The 26,505-nt window shown below is 47.6% G+C and overlaps 3 protein-coding genes across 8 annotated transcripts; 1 reads left to right on the top strand and 2 right to left on the bottom strand.

Annotated features, from left to right (window-relative positions):
- Positions 1 to 2,953: 2,953 nt before the first annotated feature.
- Positions 2,954 to 10,759, bottom strand: PIGW (phosphatidylinositol glycan anchor biosynthesis class W). Of its 2 annotated transcripts, XM_064678073.1 has the most exons (3): positions 10,671 to 10,759; positions 6,354 to 6,498; positions 2,954 to 4,502 (listed from the first exon to the last, which is right to left on the bottom strand). In XM_064678073.1, exon 3 carries the CDS (start codon positions 4,486 to 4,488, stop codon positions 2,980 to 2,982), a length of 1,509 nt encoding a protein of 502 aa, XP_064534143.1. In that variant the 5' UTR covers positions 4,489 to 4,502; positions 6,354 to 6,498; positions 10,671 to 10,759; the 3' UTR covers positions 2,954 to 2,979. The 2 variants fall into 2 exon arrangements, with proteins under 2 accessions (XP_064534143.1, XP_064534144.1); XM_064678074.1 differs by lacking the exons at positions 6,354 to 6,498; positions 10,671 to 10,759 and adding an exon at positions 5,422 to 5,587.
- MYO19 (myosin XIX) lies at positions 5,588 to 23,348 on the top strand. Of its 5 annotated transcripts, none has more exons than XM_064678063.1 (25): positions 5,588 to 5,675; positions 6,800 to 6,889; positions 7,526 to 7,670; positions 8,366 to 8,514; positions 8,748 to 8,861; positions 9,617 to 9,749; positions 9,953 to 10,022; positions 10,375 to 10,477; positions 10,689 to 10,785; positions 11,209 to 11,285; positions 11,648 to 11,738; positions 12,702 to 12,873; positions 13,145 to 13,218; positions 13,311 to 13,432; positions 15,115 to 15,228; positions 15,570 to 15,746; positions 16,518 to 16,664; positions 17,131 to 17,238; positions 17,882 to 17,952; positions 18,578 to 18,687; positions 20,287 to 20,450; positions 21,051 to 21,180; positions 21,330 to 21,415; positions 21,737 to 22,036; positions 22,465 to 23,348. In XM_064678063.1, the coding sequence occupies exons 2-25, from the start codon at positions 6,878 to 6,880 to the stop codon at positions 22,591 to 22,593; spliced, it is 2,895 nt and encodes a 964-aa protein (XP_064534133.1). In that variant the 5' UTR covers positions 5,588 to 5,675; positions 6,800 to 6,877; the 3' UTR covers positions 22,594 to 23,348. The 5 variants fall into 5 exon arrangements, with proteins under 5 accessions (XP_064534133.1, XP_064534136.1, XP_064534137.1 ...); XM_064678064.1 differs by lacking the exon at positions 5,588 to 5,675 and adding an exon at positions 5,773 to 6,019; XM_064678065.1 differs by lacking the exons at positions 5,588 to 5,675; positions 6,800 to 6,889; positions 7,526 to 7,670 and having other exon boundaries at positions 8,395 to 8,514; positions 8,773 to 8,861.
- Positions 23,316 to 24,730, bottom strand: ZNHIT3 (zinc finger HIT-type containing 3). Its single transcript, XM_064678076.1, has 4 exons — positions 24,484 to 24,730; positions 24,257 to 24,288; positions 24,021 to 24,188; positions 23,316 to 23,764 (listed from the first exon to the last, which is right to left on the bottom strand). The coding sequence occupies exons 1-4, from the start codon at positions 24,561 to 24,563 to the stop codon at positions 23,574 to 23,576; spliced, it is 471 nt and encodes a 156-aa protein (XP_064534146.1). The 5' UTR covers positions 24,564 to 24,730; the 3' UTR covers positions 23,316 to 23,573.
- Between the last annotated feature and the right edge of the window lie 1,775 nt (positions 24,731 to 26,505).

Here is a 26,505-nt window from a genome sequence, read left to right as displayed (position 1 = left end):
GCCCCTCTTTGCCTGGAAGAAATACCTGTTCTCGAGGACACCGCGGCTTTGAAATAGGATACTGCCTGCAATCTTTATTGTAACATCTGACTTCAAAAGAGACAGTGCCGGGTTGAAAGGGAAGGCATGCTAAGGAGCTGATCCTTAAAAATAATGAGATCCTTAAAAATAATGAGATCTGTTAAGAAGTTACTAATGTTTAACAAAAGGTTAAGGATAAATGTAATCAGCTCTGCCCTCTCATCATATTTTTTCCATCTTGCAGCCCTACAAAAAGGTAATTTGGTGAAATTATGGCAGCAAAGGCAAAACACTTTCTTTTTCCCCAGTCCTCTGATTTACTGTTATTTAAGTCAGTGGCACACTATGGTTGAACCATTTCAGTGTTCACAGTTGAAATATCTTAATTTTTTACTAATTATGTAACAACTAAATAAAAGTTTCCGATTTTTTTTTGATATATCTTTGATCTGTAATGGGTTGCTTGTCAAAACACAGCCCGGAGTGAAGTGAAATGCAGTGTTGCAGCACCCAGCTGACAGCCCTGGGGTGTGTGTGTGGAGAAAGTGCCTGCAGACTGTTCACTGCTCACATCTTTTCAGCCCCACTGCAGTGCTGTTTGCTCCCACAGACCCCGGGATCAAAGAATGCCCCCTTGCACCTCTGGGCTCTTTGAGGGGCCTGGGTAATTATCTGTATTCATGGCCTGAATATTCAGCATTAATAACCACACTTCAGGGCAGAGCTCGCTGCATTTGTTATTGACAATAAGCAATGAGAATTAATTGTCCCTCATTAATTCAGTGGTGAACGACTTGCAGAATCACAGAATTATTCAGGTTGGAAAAGACCTCCAGGACCATCGAGTCCAGCCTGTGACTGATCCCCACCTTGTCACCCAGCCCAGAGCACTGAGTTGTTCCTTGGACACCTCCCTGGGCAGCCCCTCCCAATGCCTGGAGACCCCTTCCATGAAGAAATTCCTCCTGATGTCCAACCAGACCCTCCCCTGGCACAACCAGATGCCCCTGGTTCACTGGCTGTGCTGCAAACCCGCCTGTGTGGAGCTCCCAGGGCTCTGCCCAGACAGCCCAGACCTCCCACAGCATTTCTGCTTCACCCAGAGCACTTGGCACCTGGGCAGCTCGTGCTTGTCCAGACACAGCTCTGCCTGTCACACCCAGTTCATGCCTTGGTTCTGAATCACACCCATAGGCTTGTGCTCACAGGCAGAACTCACTGCAGGGCCTGGGCTTGAAATATTTCAAAAATTAATATCCATGAGTAATTTTGCATAAATGAGCAGTGCCATTCAGTTCATGAGGGAGGCCTTTCTTCCCTAGGCAAGGCTAGAAAGTGCTTTAAAATAAATACATCCACCAGTTACCAGAAAACTGCTGTAAACACACAACTGTTTCTAAGACATTGTTGCCAATTATTGTATTTGTCCCCAGGATAAACCAGGCTAGATCTCTTTAATTCTGGAGACTACTTGGATTTCACTTGGAAGCAAACAAGCAGGAACTCAGCATGGCCACAGCTTTTAATCCTCAGACTTCACCCTTCTGTTGGCCAGGGGCTAAGAGAACCTCACAAGTTTAGGAATCTTCCACAGCATGGCTGCCTCAAGGAACCTGATTTAGAGGCTCAATCTCCAAAGGTTTTATGATTCATCACAATTGATAGAGAGGAGAAATATGAAATATGGCCCCTGTGCACTGCTGTAACTGGACTGACATCAGCCATCTATCATCAACTACCATCTGTATTCTAAAGTATTTATATCCCATTATTGAATTCCTCACGCTCTTTAAATATATCTCTCTTCTCGGCAACCTTCTGAGATCAGGAAGAACTGTCACAAAGAGGGGGTTCTGCTCTGGCCTTGCAGGGAGACTGAGAGAGAGAAACTGAGCACATCCCTTGTCAAGGCCCTGCCACTGCAGAGCCTTTCTTTCCACCTGCACCCTGTTTGTTTGCTAATAAAAATGAATACCAAATATTCCCCCTGGAAGACATCTCTCCTGTCAAAATACAGTATTCAGTGAGCTGCTGTTTCAAGTCATTTTACAGACAAGTAGGTGGGCCCTGAGTACTTTGAAAGCTGAAGTCCCTATTTTACAGAGTTCCTAAAGATAAGCTGTCACAACCTGCTGGTCCTGCAGGTTGGGGGTGAATGAGTTTGGGATCTTTGTATTTTCTTATAAAAGGCTGTGCTGCTCTTATTATTTGCACCACAACCTCCAACAACTGCTTTATGAATTCATGTGCAGTAGAGTTTATCCTTCAGAGCATCACACTTTATCCAGGGTCTTCATTTGTATTCATCAGCGAGGATGGAAATAAAATTTAGCTTTAATTCAAAGGCTAATTTAGATTTCGGTATGTGATTAACATTCCACATACAATTACTACCATCAAAGTCAAGCATATGCATAAATCTTTGCAGGACCGGGGCCAAAAATATTTTTAAGTATCCACTTATTCAATATATTTTGTATAAAGAATTATTCTTATCTATTATTTATTCAAGGGCCTTAACTACGTAAATCTTGACACAGCTAAGCCTCTCTCTATATATAATTACTCATTTTCTTCCTTTTCATCTGGCTTCTCCTCCATACATCGCTACCTAATTCCACCAGCCCTTAGGTATGAGCACAGTTCACTAACTGTAAATACAATTCACTCCTAGGAGCAGCAGGAATATTCAGCAATCTCAAAAACTAAGTTTTCAGGAACTAAGTTTTCAACAACTTCCAACAGGCAACAGCACTGACTGTATAATCTGGTAACGAGGACCAATAAAAAATAATCAATATTAAATGATAAAGATCTATACTAAATTATAAATTATTGCAATACAGGAAAAGGGAGGGAAAATACTAATTTTTGTAATACACACAGGAAAAATACTAATTTTTCCATATACCACCATTCCACTACAGCGAAGTCCAACTAATCCACTCAGAGTGGAAATCACCAAAACTTTAATACTATATTTTTGGCGTGCAATATAGACATAATTAAACAGTTAACAAACATGTACAAGTGCAATATGCATAGTGCAAAGGCAGCCTTGCTGTGGATTGTATCTACCAGGATATTCACAGCACCGGTCATGACGTTTGCCAGCAAGAAGAACAGCAGCTGGTTTTTGTTAATAGCACTGATCAGGCAGGGCTGGGGCAGCTCCTCTTCCCTTCCCGCTGTTCCGAGCTTTTTGTTGGAATTAGGGGGCTTCGCAAGGCTCCAGCTGCAGGGCACGCTGGAGCCCTTCACCAGCAGCTTTGTGAGCACCAAGGTGAGATCAGTGGCTACAAAGAAGATAAATAACATCAGGGAGTGGGCGACGACCCACAGGCAGAAGGAGAGGTTGGCCATCCGGCGGGACACGGGGTCCGTGTGCGCCTGGGACACGTGGAGGGACACGAACAGCACCACGACTGCCAGGGCCAGGGCCCGCAGTGCCCCCAGCCAGCCCTTCACTGAGCTCCTGCACTGCAGCAGCCACAGCCCCACCTGGACACTCGCCAGGTAAGTGGCCAGATACCCAACGAGAGAGACCAGCCCCTCCCTGTTGGCATCCAGAAATCCAACCCTGCTGTCCCTGCCGCTGCTCCCGTGCAGGAGAAACGTCTTCAGAGAGGTAGTGTTGAGAATGAGCTGATGAAGTGCAGCCAGAGTCAGAGCCACGATCCAAGACTTATTTTTAGGAAATATGGCTAAAAGTAGAGATGCTGCAAGTCTCACGGAAGCCAAGGTGAAGAAGAAATTCCAGTGCACTCCGTACTCGGACGTGTGTTCGTGGTAATCCATGGATTTAACGCTCAGCAGTCGCCCCACGCCGAGGGAAACCAAGGGCCAAACGGAAAAGAGCTGCCTGGCCAGGTTGGAAAACTTGGGCTGTGCCACATGAGACTTCTGTCGAACCTCAGGACAAACGAGAGCGTTGCCAAAGATGAAGGCTCCGACCCCCAGATCCATAACTCCCGTGCCGTAGGTCTCGGCTTTGGCGTATCGCCGGGGATACTGCGGGAAATCCACGGCCAAGATGCTGATGGTTGTCAGCACATTGACATAGACACGGAACACGGTTATTGCTGGAATGTATTCGGGATCCAGGTACGTCTGCTGGAACTCTTTTACAATCTGCCCAAAGGGCACTCTGCTCTCCTGTTTTCTCTGGCTGCATATTTTGGAAAATATTCCGGCGCAGAAGGCGGCGAGGACAACCGGCACGAAAAAGAGGACTGGAGACAAGACCGTGCAGGAGAAGAGCAGAGGAGATACCAGCACCAGGAAGTCCAGCAGCAGGCTGTATTTCCTTGAACTTACAGGTTTTCCATAGTGCAGGTGGTACAGAATCAGGAGGAGCCCTCTGCAGAGCAGGCACAGGGGAGGCAGGGACAAGCCCACGGAAATTTCCAGCAAACTAGTTCCATTCAGGTTGCTGATAAAGGCTTCCTTCAGCTGTTTTTGGGACATTCTTCTTTCTTCCTCTGAAAACACAAATGTGACCTTGAGTTAGTTTTGTAGCAACTGAGGCACGGACACCCTCGCTGGTCAGCAAGAGAATCCTTTATTATTTATTTCAAGCCTCTATTCATAGAGGAACTAGTTTCATTTCTGGTTTGTGAGCTAAGCATCTTCAACCTATCAACAAGCAATACTTGTCCCTATAAATTTACAGTATGCATACTTCTACCTACTAACAAACTAGTGTTCATCTTTACACCTATTCAGCTTTCTTTGGCTCCATTCACCTTGTAGACACTTCCTCCCACCTTCTGCCACATTCTCTTCTGTTCTGGTAATGTCCTTTGCTTTGGTAACCCTTTAAGTTCTCCTCTGGTCCACGATCATTCACAGAACAGGGGTGTCAGAACTCCTTAAAAAGGAATCTTACGTACCAGTTCATTAAAACACCATTGATTTCAGGAGTTATTGAGTTACTTTTCAATTTAAAGAACACAGAGCAGCACCCCCCGAGCTAGAAACAGCGGCCTGGGAAGCTGAGCAGAGTTACAGGCACATGGAAGACTTGGACAAGCTCCAGCATTACCTATCCTGCTGCGCTCCAAGATTCTTCATATATTTGTGCTTAAGGTCTCTAAATACCAGATAGTCCACTGAACATTCCCATTGCGAATAATCTTACTGTATGTCCCGCTCTGCAGAACACACTTTGCCATCTTCTCTATAGTGTAAATGAAACAGTTATGCAAAAACGCGACCTCAAGGAACTTTGCGATGCCAGGTCAGCAACAAACCTGGCGGCTGAAATCCCCCCCTGGCACCTCTTCGAGGCAGCCCCAGCCCAGCCCGGCTCCTCCACCTCCGGGAGAACACCCGTGAAACGTCCACAGCGTTAATGAACAGCTCAAAGCCAGCGGGTTTTGTCTCCCCGCGGGATCTTACCGGGGGGCGATGGCACAGAGCGGCGGGGGGCGATGGCACAGAGCGGCGGGGCCGGGGCCGGGGCCGGGCCGTGCGTGTGTCCCGCATCGCCCCGGCCCGCAGGTAAAGCCCGGCCGCGCTCGCCGCCCGCACTTTCGCCAGCGGAGCCGCTTCCGCAGCTCCCGAATCCCCGCCCGAGTCCCCGCCCGAGCCTCCGCCTCCTCCGCCCGCCGCTGCCCCGCTGCCGCCCGGCCCCGCTCCCGCTGCCGCCCGCGGTAAGTCCCGCACCGGCCCCTTCCGTCCCACCCCGCCCGGCCCGTCCCATCCCATCCCTCCCATCCCGTCCCGTGCCTCCCGCCGCCCCGGCATCGCCCGCCCGCTCCAGCCCCGGCCCCGCTCCCGCCCCGGGCCCGGCGGCGGCGACCTTGGGCTCCCGACACCCGCAGGGAGCGGCCGGGAGGGATCCCGCGTCCCCCGGGATCCCGCACGGACACAAAGGCCGCTCCCGGGGAACCGGCATGGACCGGCGGGATTTGGGATGGGGGTCACGGGGTGCCCTGAGCTCTGCGAGCATCAGCTCAGGGGTCGAACGTGGCGCTAAGTGGTGTTTTCATGCCAGGTAAGAATGGAATAAGGAATGGGATAGGAATAGAGAATAGAATGGAATGGAATGGAATAGAATAGAATAGAAAAATATAAATAGAATTGGCATAGAATATTATATATTAGAATAGAATTAAAATAGAATATCGTATAGTAGGATTGGAATAGAATATAATAGACTATAATAGAATTGGAATAGAATTAAAATTAGAATAGAATTAAAAATAGAGATAGAATTAGAAATAGAGTGGAAGTAATGGCAGTTTCGGCTGCTGGAAGGACAGAATTCTTCCTGGCTCTGTGACTGGAATCTCTGTGTTTACCAAAGAAATCCAAAGGGCTTGACTCACCTTGGGTTGGCTCCACAGTTTTCCAGAGGAAGCAGGAAGGGGACAGCAGCCTATCTCGTTTCTGCTGCAGCACAAACTTCTCTGAGTCACAGCCTTTCCAACAGCACTGGCGGCTCCTCGGGTGCCCTCAGACCACAAATCCTTCCTATTCGGCCAAACAGAAGGAATTTAACAAAAAGTTGCAATTTCTTGCCCAGAAACCTTGCTTTATTAATTCAAGAGAAACAAAGTGTTTTATTCCTGATGTAAGGAAAGGTTCATTATTCTCTCCAAGTCAGCTTTATTTGCAGGGGCAGCAGAACATGTCACTGATAGTCTGGGTAGGCTTCCAGTGTTGCCTGGTCCCACTGGGATCAGTAATTCTGTCTGAAGCCTTTGGGCTTTGCCTCTGGAGATTGACATGTCCAGAGTTATCTGGTTCTAAATGCCTTTTTGTCTTATTTAAGGATCCTTCAGTCTGATTTGAATGAAGTACCCTAAAGTAAGGCTCCTCTCCAGCGTTCCCATCCACAGGCCTGGACAAGATGCCAAAGCAGGTAAAGAGAAAACCAGGAACTGTGTGTGCTAATTAAATTTTACTGCCAGGAAAGAATTCTTGGCTTATTTCCATGCAGTCAAGATTAGGTAACTACTAAAAAATATTCAGCCCTACTTCATGAATTGACTGGACCTATTTACTGTGGGTTTGAGCTGTGCTACCAACAGCAGGCAGGGATCTTTGTTGTGCCCTTGGCTTTAACAGGGCAGGTGCCTAGCACATCCCTAAGGGTATTTATTCCCTTCTTCATTTTCTTATCTAACCTCTCCTTTCCCTGTAAGTGACAAACAGGACCTGGAATCTCTCTTAGTTTTCCATTATGTTTGTACAATAAGTGTGTCCTTCCAGCCAATATTGTCAAGGGCACGGGAGCCCAGAGGGAAAGATTTGAACATTTTTGGTGATTCAAAGGGGACAAATCTTCAGCTAATGCAGGCCAGCTCTTCCAGAACCACCATTTCTCTCCCCTGGCTGTGGTGTGTGTACCCTGAAAATGAAAGTCTCTGCTGGGAAAACTGCAGTTGTGTTGGTCCACAGTTGGACCTGGGAGCAGTAGAAGAGCTGGAATAGTGGATGAGGTGAAAGTCCAGCTGGATTCAGCCTTTGACTGGTGCTGATCTGACACCCCCTCTAGGAAAATGGCCAAAAAGGAGACTCTGTCATCCAGAATGACCTCAGTGAGTCATTTGAAGAAGAAGTTAGAGCCTTCCTCAGTGATGAAGAGAAACTGCACCTTTTTGATGACCTCACCAAAGTTAATCCAGTGACAACCACGACAGGTAGGAGCAGCCAGGGGAGGATCTCCTGAGGAATCACTTTCCCTGGCTACTGATCTGGGGTAGCTCCTGCTCTCATTGCATTAATAGGGCCATGAACACTGTAGTTAAAGATTCAAAGCCTATTAAAGCCTGTTCTGAGCCTTTAAAAGTCACACTTAGCACGCTCTGCATGCAGAGCTCACATGGGTGGTGTTGGTTCAGGCAGCCAGGTGTGAGTTAACACTGTTGCAGGACTCCTGCAGGACCTTGGCACTGCAGTTTGGTGTTACTGAACACATCAGAAAACGAGCTCTAACTTAGATTCCAAATATAGCCATGAAATTGGTCTTAAAAAGTAAATTCCTCCCTCAACTTTTAAAGATGATGCTGTTAGAAGCAGCTGAGGCCTGTTCCTAGCAGAGATGGGGAGTTTTTTGCCTGTTTTTTCTGCAAGGGAACAGATTTGCCCTCTAGGACTGTGTGAAACCCCATAAAAGCAGAGGATTCATTGAATGGAATAGCAGATCCCTTAAGATTTTTACAAACAAGGACAACTCTTGAAGACGTTGTGTACATTAGACCCATCTCTCTCTCTTGGTCACCTCATTCTCTGTTAAACCTAATAGGTAACATACCTGAGGATTTCTGTTCCAAACAGGCTCAGGATGAATCAAATACACTTTGCAAAAGGTGCTAACAGAAGGTGTGTTTTTCAGTTCTGAGATGTCTTCAAGCAAGATACAGAGTCAACTTGTTTTACACCAATGCTGGCTGCAGCCTCGTGGCTTTAAATCCATTCCAGCCTTTCTCCTGCCTCTATTCCCCTGAGCTTATGAGAGAGTACCATGTTGCACTTCGTCCTCAGGTAATGCTTGTATCTGAAATAACTGTCCTTCTGCAGAACCCAGATGTCAAGCTCCTCAAAATCTGTGTGAGCAAAACACTCCTAAAAGCTAAAACCCATTTCTAGTGAAATATTAGTTCTGTGAAAAGAGCAGCACTGTTTTCAGGTAAATGTGAGATGACCTTTACTATCCATTGCTGTTGAACTCTGTAATTACTGTTCTCTTAAATCTGAATATTCTCTTTCACTGCCAGGATTTAAAACCTCACATCTTTGCAGTGGCTGAGCAAACCTACAGAAACGTCCAAAACCAGATGGACCCTGTGAACCAGTCTATCATTGTGAGTGGGGAAAGTGGTGCTGGGAAGGTAAGAAAATTTCTTTTTTTATGACACTGCTCTTAAGTTTTGAGATCTGCCAGTGATTTGTAGTGCAGAGTGTTGCACTGAAGGAGCAGAGATGAATTAAAACCCCCTCTGATGGAGCACGTAGCCAGTCTGCTCCAGTGTGACTCTCTTGAAATATGTGTGAAGCATTAAGTGATTGCTGCAGTTAAACACACTCTGCTTAATATAGCTGCTCTTCAGGTGACATCTGTCATTTCTGGGAGGGCTGGGTTTGAATCATTCAACAGGAACTGCACCTGAGGTGATGCCCCAGCCTGGTCTGTCTGGGAGCTCGTGTGGGTCTCAGCAAACCCTGTGTAGAGACTTAGATGGAGCAGAGAGTTCAGAGCCTGCCCTGGGCCCTTCTTCCCTGCTCAGGACAATATTGAGGGTATTTTTAAGCCTGAGAACAAACTGATTTGCTGGGTGTTAATGACTCAAAATCCGTTTATATTCCCGTCATCTTAAGACACTGGCTGTTAATTCTGGCTGAGCTTCCAGATGGTGACATCTCAATGAAACTGCCATTCAGCAAAGCACTCCCACTCCAACAGTGTTTCAATGTGTCTGTGGCACAGAGTTTCCACTGAACCAGAGCTATCAGCCTGACACAGTCCCTCTCTTTAGCCTCCCCACCAGCTGCACACTGTGTCTCCAGCAGCCAGCACTGCTCACTCACTGACACAGCTGATAACATGGGAAAAACAAGGCCCTATTGTCAAACCTCTCTCTTGCAGACCTGGACCTCTCGCTGCCTTATGAAGTTCTATGCCTCTGTTGCTGCTTCAGTTATCTCCCCAAAAGGCAATGAAACTGTGGAAAGGATAGAGAGGAGAGTGTTGGACTCCAACCCTGTCATGGAAGCATTTGGTAAATGAGGCTTTTTTAACAGCAAAAAGCAGGAACGGCCACTGTGGGAATTTTCTTTGTTAGCACACAAATCCAAGCTACGTCTTGGTCCTCTCCTTAAAAGTAAACTCTCAAAATACAGGATCAAATCACCCTTACAATCTGTATGGCCTGCATGGGAGAGTGGAACCACTCTGATTATTCTGTCCCTGGCAATTCCACAGGCAACGCGTGTACCCTGCGGAATAACAACAGCAGCCGCTTTGGGAAGTACATCCAGCTCCAGCTAGACAGGTAACAATCACTCTGTCAACCCCCTGTTGTCTTGTTCCTTTAAACCTTCACAAGCCTGTTGCTGAAGTCTGCCACAGAATATTTGATCTGCCTTTAGAGTGTATTTTGGTTTTGCTGGCAGCTCACAGTGTTATTATTTCCCTTCTTGTTTCTGCAAGCTCTCACCCTGATCTCTCAAACAGAGCAGTGGAAGAAGAGAGATGCAGTTAAGAACTCTGAATGAAATACGAAATTAGGCTTGCACAAAACTGAACTGCAAAGCATTCACAGTCAGTTGGTGTCACAAAACACAGCACCTGTTGGAATCTGTGAAGAGGTTTTGTTGAAATCTTTGCTCTTTTTCCCCCTCTAGATTCCACCATCTGAGTAGTGCTTCCATTCAGACTTTCCTTTTGGAGAAGACCAGAGTTGCCTATCAGGCCCCCAATGAAAGAAACTTTCACATTTTTTATCAGGTTTGCCTTCAGTTAATTTTGCTGCGTATTTCTGACAAACAGTGGGATGAAATCACCAGATTTAGCACAGTTGCAACTTTCAATAATTAACAGTTTCCCTGTCTGCCAGGCTTCCAAATTAAATCACCCTCCCAGTATGTTATTCTTCCTTGTCTGTGAGCTGTAAATACCAAAGGCACAATTCAATCTTTACCTTGTTTTCTGCCTCCAGATCACAAAAGGTGCTACTGCAGAGGAGAGGCTGGAGTGGAACCTTCCAGAAGGGGCTGAGTACCGCTGGCTGCCAAATCCTGAAAGAAACTTGGATGGTAAAGATGAGTTTCACTGTCCATTAAAAACAGCTGGAACTTTAAAGGAAGGCAGGCAAAAATATGTCCTGTTCAATCCCGTGCCCCAGGGCCACCTGCATTAGTGGGACTCTTTTGAAGTTTCAGTTTGCACTATTAAATCTTAAAACTCAACCTGGGTGAATTTGCATCTCTGGGGCTGTGTTTTGAAACTGTCTTGTCTCTGCATGGGCTTCAGCACCTGCTGCCTCACTGCAGAGCCACAGAGGCAGCACTGAGTCAGGGACTGGGTTCTCCAGCCTGTACTGGGGGATTTACCCCAACTGCCTCTGGCTCCCTTGGTGTCCTGTGACAATTCCAGCCGAGCTGGAGCTGTGCAGTGTCCTGCTTGCCTGTGTTTGTGTGCCTGGCTCTGTTTTAACCAGCCCTTGTCTGGCTTTGCAGAGGACAGCTTCGAGGTGACCAGAGCTGCCATGTGTCACCTGGGCATCGAGCGCTCCACGCAGAGCAATGTTTTCAAGGTCAGGTACAGAGAGGGGACACCACGAGGCTGCTGGGGGGGTTTGGAGTGTCCTCCTGCTGTGGGACTGCTGCAGAAGGAAACCTGTGTCCGTGCAGAGCATGGGCTGGTTGGTGCTCCTGCAGCAACACGTGGGGTTGCACAGCCAAATATTAGATCTTAACTAAAAGCCTCTACCTGTGAACTGCAGTTTTCCTTCAGGAATTGCAGCATGAGGGATTCACACAGAAGCTTGGAATGTGTTTGCTTCTTCTGGTGCAGAAATGCTTTGACTTGTCCTGTTCCTGGGGTTAAGGAAGGCTCAGAGGACACTGCCTTGGAGGGGAGCTGTTTTAAAAACCTCAGTTATTGATTTTGTTTCAGGTATTGTCAGGCCTTCTCCACCTTGGGAACATCCAATTCTCTAATCCAGTGGATGAATCTCAGCCTTGTGACCTGGAAGACAAAACCAAAGGTGAGGCAACAACCATGCCATGCTCCAGGGAGTCCTGTTATCTCAGTGCAGATGCCTGATGGAAAGGATTACTGCACCTTCTGCTGATATAGACTATCAAGGTCATGAGCAACCCAAAATTTAAGCTTGTTTTTGTGAGTAAACAAAACTCTAATGCTCCCCTGCTCTGAGAGACAATATCCTTCTGTGACAGGTCAAGGCAACTTCAGCATCAGTCAGTGATTTCAGCAGGATTATTGGCAGAACTGTGACTCTTGATTGCAATCTTACCCTGACATCACAAGACTTTGCAGAAATCTGAGCCAAAGTGGAGAGCAGGGCTTTTAACATGAAAGCTTTGAAGTTTTCATGATAAAGACTTGAACTGAGTAACAGATAATCTGCTAAAATTGCAGCATAAATAGAGGTGGTGCATGTCTTTAGGAGGCTCGTGGGTCTAGTTTTCCTTCAGAACCAAAACTGTCCTGAACAGTGAAGTTTCCTGCTAGGATTTCACAAGCTCTATTTAATATTAAATTGTTTTTCATACAGCTCAGCTTAGCAAGATCTTAAATGCTTTGTTAGCAAATACTCATTCTTCTACATTTTCTGGTTTTTCCCTGTTTTTTTTCTGGCCATGACTGATTTGTCTGCCTGGATTTCAAGGTCTCTGCTCCAAAAAGGTGAACAAGTAACAAAGACTAGAGAGACTCTATAAAAAACACCAACTTCAGTGTGGCAAACTTCAGAATTGCTTGGTATTGCTTCATTTTAAATGGAGTACCTGAAATTCTAGGGGAACTCTACATCCAAATTAAGAGTCTGGTCTTGCAAAACTTGCTCCCAAGTTTGGGTAAAAAAGATCCAAAGTCCACATTAAAGTTGGTGAGCTCCTGGAAGTGTCATTTTCCTACACTATAGACCTTCCAGAGCTTAAAGGATCTGCATCCAGGTAACCTGGCACTGTTTGTCCTCCTGAACAAGGCTTTGTGAAGACCACTGGAGATCTGCTGAAGATCCCTGTGGAGGAACTACTGGAATCCTTAACAATTCGGACAATAACTGCTGGGAAACAGCAGCAGGTGTTCAAGAAGCCCTGCTCCAGAGCTGAGTGTGAGACCAGGAGGGACTGCCTGGCCAAAGTCATCTACGCCAGGTACGGCCGTGCCAGCCCCCGGGGCCTTGGGGAGGGAAGAGGGAGGCCAGAGGGATGTACTTCCCCTGGCTCTCTGCTTGGATTCCATCACTGTAACCCTCCCTTCCCCTCTCAACACCCCTTCACTCTGCTGTGCACTGGCAGAGAATCCTTCAGAGTGCTGCTGTTCCGTGCCAGAGATTTCTGTTCCTTCCAAGTGACACCGACAGGAACAGCAGGATCAGAACTCTGCCCTGCAAGCAGCTTCCACCCCATCCCACTGTCATTGCAGGTTGTTTGAGTGGCTCGTTCTGGTCATCAATGAGAGCATCTATGCAGATCCATCGGTGTGGACCAGCTTCATAGGTATGGATATTCCATATTCCACCCTGCTTTCACTGGAAGTCCTTCAAGCTGCTCCTAGACTAAAGCTCACTGTCTTCCCACGTTCCTTCTAGGCCTGTTGGATGTTTATGGTTTTGAAGCCTTCCCTGAAAACAACCTGGAACAGCTCTGTATTAACTATGCCAATGAGAAATTGCAGCAGCACTTTGTAGCACACTACCTGAAGGCACAGCAGGTGAGACCCCAGTAAGAGAAAAAAAATCTAATTTTAAAATAGCATCTTTTGTCACTTCAATTGTATTTATTTCTGTGCCTCTGGTCAGATTGCAACCTTCAGGCAGTAAGTAATGCCACAGAAACCAGTGGGATGTAACAGTGGCTTTTTAAAGAGGAGAGTGTGGGGCAGTTGGTGGAATGACACAGCTTTCTGTCTTGGGGACTGGAAATCTGTTCCCTGTTATCCAGCTCCACTGTTAAACTCTGCCTGTTAAACTGTTTGGTTTTCTTCAAAGAGCTGAACACTTTAAATTCTTGAGGTAAGTGCAGCCTAGAGATTCTCTTGGAAGCTGCTGCTCATAGCCATGTTAATTCTCTTCCTCAAGCACAGAGTCCCAAAAAAAAGAGTGGGGAGCTCCCAGACTGAGCTCAGTGTGAAGGCAGAGCCCAACAGACCCCTGTCACCCCAACACCCACGTGGTACCTGGGGAGGCCTCCTGCTGCAGGGGAGCAGCTCCACGAACCAGCTGCTGTGTTAGTACCTGTAAAACCAAACCTCAGTGTGCATCAGCTTTTGGGGTTTGTTAGGAATGCTCACAAATTGTGTTGTTTCACACTAGAGGAGGTATTTGCACCACGCTAAAGGCTCTGCAGTCCCTCACCTCACTGGTCACACACTGCTAATTCCAGTTCTCCTGAGTGCTCTGGGGGCAGAGTCCCTTCCAGGGCTGCTCCAGTTCCCCCCCAGTGCAGCTCCATTACCACATTGCTCTTTGCCATTAACTGCATAATCTGGGAAATTATTTTCTTTATGGCACCAGCACACTGGCACCTCCTGCCTCCCAGCATGGCTTTGTCAATTTGTTCAGGAGATAAGTGTTCCTTTGACTGCAGTTTGTGCTTTCACATTCCCAGGCTTTTTTCCCTGCCTGCCCTCATCAGTGTGCCAGGGGTTAATGGTCAGTGAAGATGGAAACCGAGTTCAAGCACACAATTACTTGCCTTGAAACTGCTCCATGACCTCTGTTTGCTGCTCCCCTCCCAGTCACTGCCTGCCCTCTTACCTCTCTGCCTCTGGCTGGGGCCCAAACCACTTAAATGCCATTAGTGGCTGTGCTGAGCAAGCTTTTGGCAGGAGACTTTTAAAATAACTGCCCAGAGCTTGAGCTTGTTAAACACTCCTGACAGACTGTCCTGTAGTTCAGCATAAATATTGTGCAGATTATTTCAACTAATATCTTTCTGTACTTCCTCTTGGATCAGGCTTTAAAAGGAGCCCAGTTAGTAAAGCCTGGCACACAATGGTTGTTTAGGGCTGTGTCCCAGCCTAAGGAAGGAGTTCTCCACGTTCCTTGCCCTTCAGGGCAAATCTCAGCACAGCCAGGACAGGCTTTGTGTGACTGTAGCCTCTGTTCACTCTCTAAATCAGCCTTGCAGCTCACTCTTATAAATCTGTGAGGTTCCCAAATACTCAGACAAATTGTTGCAGCAGGATCTGATCCACACTCAAAAGCTACCTGGGCAAGGATACCCTTGTTTGGTTTTTTTTTCTCATCTTGCTCTTAAACTTGAGCTGAGCTTTGGATGAGCAGCTGAGCTGGGATTAACTCATTAAACATTAACTGCATCAACTGCACAAGACACACAGTTCCAGGCTCTGGTGCCCTCTGCTGCAGGATAATCCTTTCCTTCTTCCTTCAGGAAGAATATGCAGCTGAAGGCCTGCAGTGGTCATTCATAAACTACCAGGATAACCAGAACTGCCTTGATCTCTTAGAGGGAAACCCTCTCAGCATTTTTTCCTTGCTGAACGAGGTAAGTGTGATCTGAACCCTGAACTTTTTTGGCCTGGTTTCCTGCCTTTGTCCCACAACACCAAAGAAAGTATGAACAGAAAACTTGTCAGATATACAATGTCTGCAGAGCTCCGTTCTCAGAGTAATCATGACACTGCTCCCTCATATTCTGAGTATCTTTTTCCCTCTGATCCTGGATGTTCTGATTCAAATACGAAGCCTCAGTTACTTCCCATCCTCCCCACCCCCCCAGTATTCCAGGGCTGGCATGCTGTAAAAGCAAAAAGGCTGTTGATTTTAAATTGAAGTGGTTCATCTTTTAGAGTCAGTTCTTTGTGATAAATCCTGTCTCATTTGCAGGAGTGTCGCCTGAACAGACCCTCCAACCCCGCCCTGTTCCAGACCCGGATTGAGAAAGCCTTGTCTAGCAACCAGTGTTTAGGTCGAGACAGGTTTAGTAAGAAGCCCAACTTCATCATCTCACATTATGCTGGCAAAGTCTGCTACCAGCTGGCAGCAATGGTGGAGAAAAATAAGGTAGGTGTTTTCAGAGAGACCAAATCAAAGCACCACTAACAAGTGTATTCTATTCAGGGGTGTGTGCTGGATGTACATACCTCGCTCCAAAGAAATCCTTCAGGCCATGTGTAGCTGGGTAATGTTCTTGCTCTGGTTTTCAGTCCATCACAAACAATTCCTTTGTTAGACCTTTCAGCTGAGGATTAAGTGGACCATCACCAAATCAGGGCCTCTCCCATTCCTGGGGATGCAGAACTGTTAATGGCATCAGGATATTTTTATAACCATAAATAGAGTGCTTCATTTCCCCTAAAAAAAATCTGGTGAGTTTATGAGAAACAAGAGCATGGACTTTACTGGAAATTCTGGAAGTATTCAAATTTTGGCCTCGTTGTGCCATCAGGGAATAAGTAAAATAGGTGATGCAATGAAACACCATCTCTTAATTAAAAGGAATATTTCTAACAGACTTTCTAACGTTTGCTGCAGACTGTCCTTTTAAACCAGTGCTGAGGCTTCTGGCTCACTCAAGCTGAATAACAAGAACAATGGAGGGAGCAGTCACACATTTGACTGGATCTGCTAAATATTCAGGCAAACATTGTTTTCTGTTCCCAAATCTGACTATGAATGAATGGACACGGTCAGATTTGGAACTGCAGCTGTGGTGAAATCAAAGCTGGCATCAGAAATACTGTTCCATCTATTTATGTGGAATTTTCAGTCATTTGCAGAGGTGGCAGTGTCTGCCCAAGTCCAGATTCTAACACATCATGTCTGTGTTTGCAGGATGCTGTTCCACCAGAGCTGGTCCATGTTTTGCAGAACTCTAAAGACTCTCTGCTTCAAAAATTATTTCCTGTGACAGAAAACAACCAGAATAACATCAAAACCCAGAACAGAGCACCTGTTGTTACAGTGGTGTCCAAGTTCAAGGTACATCCTCTTCAGCTTCCTGCTTTCCACAGCTGCCTCCATGACTAGATGAGAAAACAGGAGCTGGATGAAGATCAGTAAATGATGTAAAAATGAAACAGCTGTAAAACAGAAACAGCTTCAGACTCCTGATATTGTCTGGGTCTTAACTCCCTCTGATTTTACCTTTAACAGTTGGGCACCTGCCTTTTTGAGGCTGCTTCTTACCTGTTCCTCTTGAGAGGTTGGTGTCAACGGATGGCCCTGCTATAATTTTGGAAACTTTCTGAATTTACCATCAACAATTTGATGAAAGAATCCCCAGAGTGGATTTTTATGCTCAAGTTGTCCCTGTAGAATTGCTCTGAGTCTGTAAAGCCATCCTTGCAAAAAAAACCAGCTCCCTGGGTTTGACAGAAGGCCCCTGATGAGCTGAGCTCCCTGTGGAGGAGTTGTCCCTGATCCCTCCTGTGTCTGTTTTGTGCAGAGCTCCCTGGAACATCTCATGCAGATTTTGAACAGGACCACCCCACACTACATCCGCTGCATCAAACCCAATGCTGACTGCAAGGCCAGGACTTTTAAAAGAGAAGAGGTAACTTTTCCAAAGCCCTTCCTCACTGAGAAGCTGCCTGGAGACGTTGTGGGGCCTTTGCATTGCAAAGCTCCTCTCACAGCACATTTTGAAATAGCTGCTTCTCCTTTGAGGCTGCAGAGAAAAACCTCCCTTCAGAGTCACTGGTGGTGCTTGTCCAGAACAGAGCCTGTGAGCACAGCAGCTCTTCCAGGTGCAACTTATGTGTTGCTGTAGGAGAAGTTCTCTTCCCAGGGCACTCCTGGGTTATTTGGGGTGCTGCCCTCCCAGCCCTCAAACAGATGAGGGTGATCTGAGTGCTCAGCAGCCCTGGGCACACAGGGATCTCCCCAAACAAAGCTTTGCTTGCTCCTGGAGTGCAGGACAAGTTGGATGAGACCAGCTGAGGACTTTGGGAGCAGAGCTATAACTAGAGACCCTCATCTGATGGGAAAACAAGCAGCTGGAGTGTTGCTGCCTTGACTTTAAACACTCATAGAATTTGCTGAGTGCACAATAGTGTTAAAATAATGAGAAAATAGTATTAAAATACCCCCACTGGCTTTTCACCTGCTGCTGCATTCGGTCAGTCAGGGTGTGGATACCACAAGAGAGGAGCAGCTCCCACAGAGTGTCACCTAAACCATCCCAATTTATGCCTCAGGTTCTCAGCCAGCTGCAGGCATGTGGAATAGTCGAAGCCATCACCATCAGTGCAGCAGGATTCCCTGTCAGGTGAGTCCAGACTTCTTGAGCATAACCCACTTCTGCAGCAATTAGTGGCATATTAGTTATTCAGAAGAGCTTATAAGCAAGGAAACCCAAATATTTTGCACTCTGTTTTAGGCTTCAAAACTACTACAAAGTAGTTGAAAGCTTTCAAAGCTGTCTGAGAGCTCACTGTACCTTTCCAGCCTGAGAAGCTGGGGAAGAGATGTTTTGATGTGGATTGTTATGTACTAAAATTTTTCTGACTGAATGTGGCTTCGCAGCAACATTTTTAGCAATTAAAATTAAATCACAAAAGGCATTTATCTAAGTGTAGACATCTCAGAGCCTTGCTGGGCTTTCTTGACCACCTTTAGAGGGTGCAGAGCAAGGCCTGAGATAGTCACAGCTCAGCACTGATGGGGTGAAGCTCATCATTGTCATAACCAAGCACAATTCCTGCCCAGTCTTTGCTACAGGCACCACTGGGAGTTTGTACTTTCTTGCCTGTTGGTGACTCTTCAGGCATCACTCTGTTTGCATTCCCTGCACTGGATCTCTGAAGCCATTCTGCAGCTTTTACCCCCAAAGGATAAGTTCTTTGCCACAGTGGTGACTCTTCCCTGGAATTCACTGTGTGTTTGTCTGCCAGGATCCCCTTCCAACGTTTCACTGAGCGCTACGAAATGCTGAGAAAGTCCTGTGGGCCCAGTAAAAGAAGAGTGTGTGATAAAAGCAACTCTCACACTGCTGAGGAAAAAGGTGTGTTTGTGCAGATAATCCCTCTGCCATCAAGTAAAGTTACCACTGCACCCATTTGATATTGCATAGATCAGGTGATTACTGTGCTCAGCACGAGGGACACCTCTGTTCTCAGAATACTTCTCTAATCTGTCACCAGTTGGAGTTTCTAATTAGCCTAATGCTTACAGCAGGCTCTTTTTAAAATCTTTCCTCTTACTGCTAGTTTTCTGTGTTCCTCTTGGCTGGAACAATTACAGTTACAGTGGTGTCTGGGGTTCTCCCCACCCAATATCATTTGATTTACAGTTGGTTCTGTAGCAGACTTGAAAACCTCTTACCTTTTGGCTCATGTTCCTTCTCCTTCCTTTCTTTTTTTCCCCCACTTTGCTTCCTTGCTGAATCACTGACCTTCCAGCTTACCTGGATTCTGCTGCTTCTTCCACCTTTTGCAAACTTCTCTTTTTCTAAGCAAGAGCGAGGATGGACTTTAAAAAACACAACCCAGTCTACAAGGTAATGCCTTTGCTGTGAACCCCTAAAAGGAGGAGCTCATCAGGAGGTTACATTTAATACTGAAGGTTCCTGCAACCCCCTTCTCTTTCCCAAATTAATCCCATCTTCACCCAGTGGGTCTGTTCCATAACCAGCAGGAAGCAGGACCAGTAAGTACCAGCCTGTTCAGATAAGTAAAATGTCTGGATATCCATTCACCAGCTGGAAATGGAGTGGAGGAAGGAAGTACAGGCTGGAAAATTACTTACACACTGTATCTTTCCCCCTCAATTACAAACCCATTAGCTGCAAAGCCTCTGTGTGATAGGTTCTTAGTCCTTTTTATCTTCAGGGGGTAATAAGCTGCAAACAAAGCAAAACAAATTTCCCAAACACGGGGATAAGCTTTTGGTTCCCTTATCAGCCCGGCCCCATGAACACCATCACAGGCACCAGATGTCTTCCTGTAGGCAAGAATTGCTCCTATTTGTTTTCAGTACCTTAAAATGCTCTCATCTCCTTAGAAATATTTACAGCAGAAAAGCAAACAGTATCCAGGATGGAATGATACAAAGCCCATTGCAGGAACTCCAGCAGCATTGCCTTGAACAACACAATCTCTTTCAAGGGCAGCTCTGAATTACGTCTGAATTTGCAGTTAAGATTCATCTGGCCAACCTCTTTGTCTCATGATGTAAAAAGCTGTGCACTGTGTCCCACAAATGGTTTTAATAACCTCTAATTGCTGCAATAAAGTCCTGCTCAGTACCTGACCCCGTAGCTGCTTCCAATGCCCTGGGAAGGCTGGAGACCCGTGCACAAGTTGTCTCCCCCTCCTGCACCTTTCAGTACATTAAGGCTGAGTCCAATTCCTTGCTTTCTGTTCTTTGTTCCCAGTCAAAACACCCCCCACACTGGTTGTCTGGTTGCTGGCACCTGGTGAAATCTGTGCTGTCCCATTTTACCCCAAACCCCAGTGAGGTTGAGTGCTCTCAACCATCACCTCCTCCCCTCTTGCTGGAGGTTTTCCCCCTCTAGATGGCCAAGAAATCCCAGTGTGAAGACCATTCCTTGGTCCTGATTTCCAAGTCTTGTGACTCCTCCTCCTCAATGCTTCGTTTCCAGGCGAGACTCCAGTGATGGATGAAGACAAAGCATCACGTTCTGCTGCTCTTGAGATCCTGCAGAACGTTGTTACGGGACAAACCACTGCTGAGCAAACAGGGAGTGGAGCAGGAACTCCCTCAGTGTACTGTGGGAAGACCAAAGTATTCCTGGCCAGTTCTGTGGTAAGTTGGCTGACAATTCTGGAGCTCACCCTCCCAATGGGGATTCTGGCACAGGTATCACCATGGTGGGGGCAGTGCTCCTGCCAAGCCAGTGTGACCAGAATTGGGCATTTTCCTTCAAATTACTCAACTCAGTCAGGCATCCATCAGAGCCCAGCCCTCACAAGCACTTTGTTTAATGTGGAGCCAAGGGACAAGGAGCTGCACTTGTGTCTAGAACTGTCAGGATTCTCCCAATTCCAGGAAAGATTACAGCTTTCCTTACCTCCAACTGGCCCACACAGCTTCCTTGGGGAAGAAGATGAAGGAGACAGAGGTACCTTTGCCAAGCTTGCAGGATGCAGCCATAGAACCCCCTTCAGTGGAGCTGGTTTTAAGCCAGCTGCTACTGTGACCCCCCAACTACTGACATTTTTGTCTCCATATTATCTAATAAGCACTAATGGAGTGCTGTCACTTCCCACACCTAATCCAGCAGTCACAGGACACTGGAATGAGGATGTGGCTCTCTGACAAGCACCAAGAGGCTGCAGAAAAGGGAAGAGTTGAGAGCAGAACTCTGCCCTGAGCACTAACTCCAGGCTCCTGTCCCCACTGCAGCTGGAGCTACTGGAAGCCAGGAGAGCAGAGGTGTTAAATGAGAAAGCATTTTGCATTCAGTGTTGCTGGAGGAGGTTTAAGCAGAAGAAGTTTGCCAAGGAAAAACGGTCTGCAACTGTCATCCAAGCAGGTAACTCCACAAGAATGTGGCTGGAACAACAGAACAAGGAACATTTCCAGTTATATTGGGGGATTAAAGTGGCAGGGGCCACCTCTTACACTGTGTGCCAGAGCTCCTGAGATTGTTTGTGCTCAGCTTTGTTTCCACTGAATCCTCAGCTGTCCGTTCCTGGCTGGCCAGGAGCCGGTTCCGAAGGACGCGCGGGGCTGCCAAAGTCATCCAACGTGGCTGGAGGAGATGGAAGGTGAGGGTGTGGGGACAGGGAAGCACAGAACTCAGTCACTGAGGCTTTTTTTTTTTAGAAGGAATCTCCCTCTTAGTAGTTACTGCTCTGCCTCAACTAACTACAAAAGCAGCACTGTCAGTGCTCCATTAAACTCTTCTCCAGCTGAAGAGCAGAGGATGCCAGTCCTGCTTCTATTCTGCAGCATAAACCCATTCCTTACCTTCATGGGAATGCCCCAAAGGGTCTGCTGCCCTCTCAGATTCCCTCCTTTCCAGACTCTTTAAATTCTGCTCAGGGTGTCTGAGAACCTCGCTGAACATTGTTCCTTATCTCCACCAGGCAAAAATGGCCGCGTTGGCAGCGGCAGAACTGGATGAGGGGGAAGGGGAGGAGTTCCCAGCTCCTGGAGCCACGGTGATCCCGGCCAGACTGCCTTGTTCCTTGGACTGGCCTGGGCAGGCCATTGTCCAGTTCTGGCCCCTGGGCCTTGTCCTGGCTGCTGCCCCCGTCACGGCCACGGGGCCCCGCCGGGACCTGGCGCTGCTGGGCTGGCTCAGGGGGCTCCAGGAGAGCGGCTGCTCCAGGCTGGAGAGCCCTTCCCTGGGCTGTGGCATCGCTTCCATCAGGGCTCTCCCACAGGTAACCACCTCACGGACCCCAGTCAGCACGGGGAGGGTGCCAGGAGTTCAGGAATAGTCCTGGATACCATTTCCTACCAACAAGCTGCAGCCACTGGCTGCCCTCAGAAACTGCACCTTGTTACAAATCACTTTGGTGGTTTTTTTGGAAACTTTTCTGAGGTTGCATAAAATTCTGGGTGCAAGAAGCGGTCACAGTTACTGCAGGTGGGCAGAAGCAGTAGCAAGTTCAGCACTAAACACTCCAATCTCCAGAGTTTAAGCTAATTCCAGTTCAAATTACAGTATTGGTACTCAGTTCTCTTAAATCCATTTGTACTAAAAATCCTCACAGTCACTAGTTGCTCAGAGACACTAAGCATGAACAACAAAATCCCCTCAAAAGCTGGCCAGCCCCCCAGCTGACCTCTCCACCTCTTTTCCTTGCAGGGCTCTGTCAGGTTCCACTGCAGGAAGTCCCCCCTGCACTATTCCAACGTCAGCCCCCACAGGGATGCCTGTTCCATCACGGGATTCAACCAGATCCTGCTGGACAGAAAGGAACTCCTGCCCACATAGGCCTGGCCCCTGCACACCTCTGCCTTCAGGGGAGGGCTCTCTGCAAGCTGCTGCTTTCAAATCACTCAACGGCCACATCTGCTGCTACCTCAGAGCTTCCACCTCGATGCCTTGTATGTAAAACACAATGTAATGTAATATAGGTCAAATTTGGGGGGTTTGGGGGCCATTCCTCCACACAGGCACATGTTACAGGACATATCAGCACTATGAGAACAATCAACTAAACCAGATCAGGTGTTCTAAGCAATAAATACTTGAACTGAAGGCTGCTGGCACTACCTGGAAAAGCAAGAGGCTGGTCATGAGAGAGCAAATAATGCAAATATTCCTGATTCCTGCTGGGTTCTCAGAGGTACAACCCTCCTGACTGACCCCCAGTGTTCCCCAACACTGGTACACTTCTGACTGACCGAGGGAGGGAGGAGCAGCCAACATAACACTGAGAGCAGATGTCTCAGGGAAAAGCAAGACTGGGCTCTTACTTTTTTCTCTCTATGACCAAAATATATGAGCTCCCACAGCTGCCAGGCGTTTCCAGAGCTCCCCAAACAGCACTGCCCTGCCCATGGTCTCATCAGAGGTGCTCTGTACCGTCCTTTTCTTGCTCATGGGTCTCGAAAATGTTCAGCTTCTCTGTGTATGTCATTTTAAATAAACTGCTCAGCGCCTTGTCAAGGTGTCTGACCGTCCCAAACAACGAACAAAAACATTTCAGAGTATTTGTCGATTAAAATAAATGCAAATATATTTAATATTGTCACTGTGAAGTAACATTTGCCACGGTTGCCAATATTTCTGTACCAACACAAAGCAGGTCTGCAGAGTGTCAGGTTCAACCCCCAAGTCTCTAAAAATCTCTGTCTACTCCAAATTGAAATCAGAGCACTGAAATCCAGGGGCAAAGTGACCAGACCCTGAGGAAAGACACAGAATGGAGCAGCTCTGCAGCACAGAACCTCAAGGAAAGGAAAAGGTGCTCACTCGGGGAGGATGTTCTCCTTCTCGGGAGGCTCCACAATCCTCAGGCAGCAATCTGCAAACTCCACAAACAGGGGCTCCTGCATGAACCTCCTCATGAGGGAGCTTTTGTCTTCTGCCTGGTCGATGGTGAGGAGCAGCTGCCGGAGGTGTGGGTTCAGCAGCAAAGCCCTCAGTTCTTCTGATTCCCCTTTAAAAAGAAAAAAAAAAGATAAATAGGAGTAATCTCAAACGGTTACAAACGAAGTTAAGACCTTCCTTATTTTGCAAATAAACTTTCAAAGAGACTGGTGGAAGGCCAAATATCTGATATTTAACTCTTTAAGGCCTTGCAACGAGCTGCACGACTGGGAGCAGCTCCAAGCAGAACTCCTGGGAATGGGGAGTGTTTCTGCTAAAGCCCCACCATCCCCATACCCGGCTGACTCCCGAATTCCCAAACTCACCTAAAAGCTTGAGTTTCTGCAGCGGGACGCGGTCCTGCTCATCCTCCTCGCCCAGGATGTCCTCCAGGGACCAGGGGCCGTGTGCGGGGCTCGGCGGGGCCGCGGGGGGACCCTTCTCCCTGCCCCGCTCCCTGTCCCGCTCCTGGCTGGAATGCGGCGCGCAGCGCTCTGCGGACACACAGCGGGTCAGCCCCAGGGCAGCCCCGGCCCCGCCCGCCCCTCCTGCCCGTACTCACCGCGGTGGGTCCGGCAGCACCGCACGGAACAGCTGCGGGAGAGACAACGGAGCGTGAGGGGCTGGGGGGGGGGGGCCGAACCGGCACAGAGCCCGCCGCGCCCTCACCGCGCCCTCAGACCCGCCGGGCCCTGCCCCCCGTGCCCCCCTCGCTCACTACGAGGCGGCACAGCGCGGACAGCGGTCCCGGCCCGTGTCCCGCTCCCCTGGCCCTGTCCCCTCGCTCACTATGTGCTGGCACAGCGCGGACACCGGTACCGGCCCGTGCCCGTCTCCCCGCACTCCCCGCACGGCCCCGCCGCCCTCATGGCCGCCCCGAGCGCGCCCCCGAGCGCGTCCCCCCAGGCTCGCTAATCCACCGCCCCCGAGCGCGCCCCCGAGCGCGCCCCCGAGCCCCGAGCGCGGCGCCGAGCGCGTCCCCCCAGGCTCGCTAATCCACCGCCGAGCGCATCTCCCCAGGCTCGCTAATCCACCGCCGAGCGCATCTCCCCAGGCTCGCTAATCCACCGCCGAGCGCGCCCTCCCAGGCTCGCTAATCCACCGCCGAGCGCGTTCCCCCAGGCTCGCTAATCCACCGCCGAGCGCATCTCCCCAGGCTCGCTAATCCAGCGCCGAGCAAGGCCCCGCCCGCCCCGGGGACCGGGATTATATAGAAATAGAGATGGAAAATGTGGATGTCTAGAGATATCAGCAGATAGAGAGAGAGACGGAGATATCTAGAGAGATATAGAGAGATCTATAGATATATATAGAAAATCTATAGATATATATATATAGGTATCTACAGATAATAGAGAGAGAGATTAGGTATTTATATAGATATAGATTTCTATATTATATAGAAATAGAGATGGAAAAAGGTGGACGGATATATAGATATATAGATATCTATAGATATATATGGAGAGATAGAGAAATCTAGATATATAGAGAGAGAGCTATATATATATATAGAGAGAGAGATCTATGGATATATAGAGATATCTATAAATATATAGAGAGAGAGATCTATAGACATACAGAGATATCTATAGATATATACAAGAGAGATCACAGACATATAGGAAGATATATTTACAGATATCTAGAGAGATGTATCTACAAGTATAGAGAGAGATAGAGATGCAGAGGCAGAGAGAGATCTACAGATATATAAAGAGGTACAGTTATAGATATATATCTCTATAGAGAGAGATTATATATGAAGGGGAGAGAGAAGAGGGAAGTGGAGAGAGTGAGAGAAAGAGATTAGATAGATGTACAGATATAGAGAGATGAGATACAGAGAGATATAGACATATACACAGATATATCCAGAGAGAGAGAGAGGGTTACTGATACGGAGATCCGGACCCTCTGGAGGGCTCTGGCAGGATCCCAGCTGTCCCCCTGGCTTTCCCAGGGACAATCACTGCCATGGGCAGTGACACATCAAGTGTTCTGCTCCTGACATGTCACCTTCCCAATGTCAATATGGAAGTGGATAAAAAAATTACACCATATAGCAAATATCCCATCAAAAACCACCCCGGGTTGATCTTCACCACCTGCCCTGTGGGAAGTTTGGGTTGAACCTCCTGTTGTTGAGGGTGAAATACAGATGTCAGGTTCCAGCCAGACCCTTCTTGGGGCTGGGGGTGGTGGAGTTCCCAGAAGTCCCTGATAGAACAGCAGTGCTCCAAAATAAAACAAAAAAAAACAATGGAGAAAAGAAATTATCTTGCCTGAGTTATATTATCCATTTAAATAATTCATTTTAATTCTGTGTCACTTAGGGCCATCCATTTCCTTAAATACCTGAATTTCAATTCAGACAAAAGAAATATCCCTGGAGTTCTTCAGTGTGAAGCAGCACAGGAGAGGGGTTTGTCACCAGTAAAGGGAACCACTGAGTATCAGATTTGTTAATGTGATGGCACTTCCCAGTTCTTACCCAAAACATCTCTTTTCTCATACCCAGCCAGGATCAGAGCAATGGGATTTTCCCTCAGTTCACTCAAACCTTTTGAAGTGGGGAAAGAACAACAACAACATCAAAGCAAAGAAACTGGAAATAAATCCCTGGAAACTCCAGTCTGTGCTGGAAGGGCTGATTTGGGTTGGATTGTGCGTGTGATGAACGTGAGAACATCATCACTGTGTGGATTATTGATGCCACTTGATTGGTGTACACTGATGAAACACCACAGAGCAGCATCTGAGAGCACTTTAAAAAACCAGCAAGGTGGGCTGATGTCACCAGATCTGTTA

Source organism: Pseudopipra pipra, chromosome 21 (genome assembly GCF_036250125.1).
Source record: "Pseudopipra pipra isolate bDixPip1 chromosome 21, bDixPip1.hap1, whole genome shotgun sequence".
NCBI classification, from domain to species: domain Eukaryota; kingdom Metazoa; phylum Chordata; class Aves; order Passeriformes; family Pipridae; genus Pseudopipra; species Pseudopipra pipra.
Note: the sequence above shows the minus strand (reverse complement) of the source record. Positions and strands in the feature narration are given on the sequence as shown.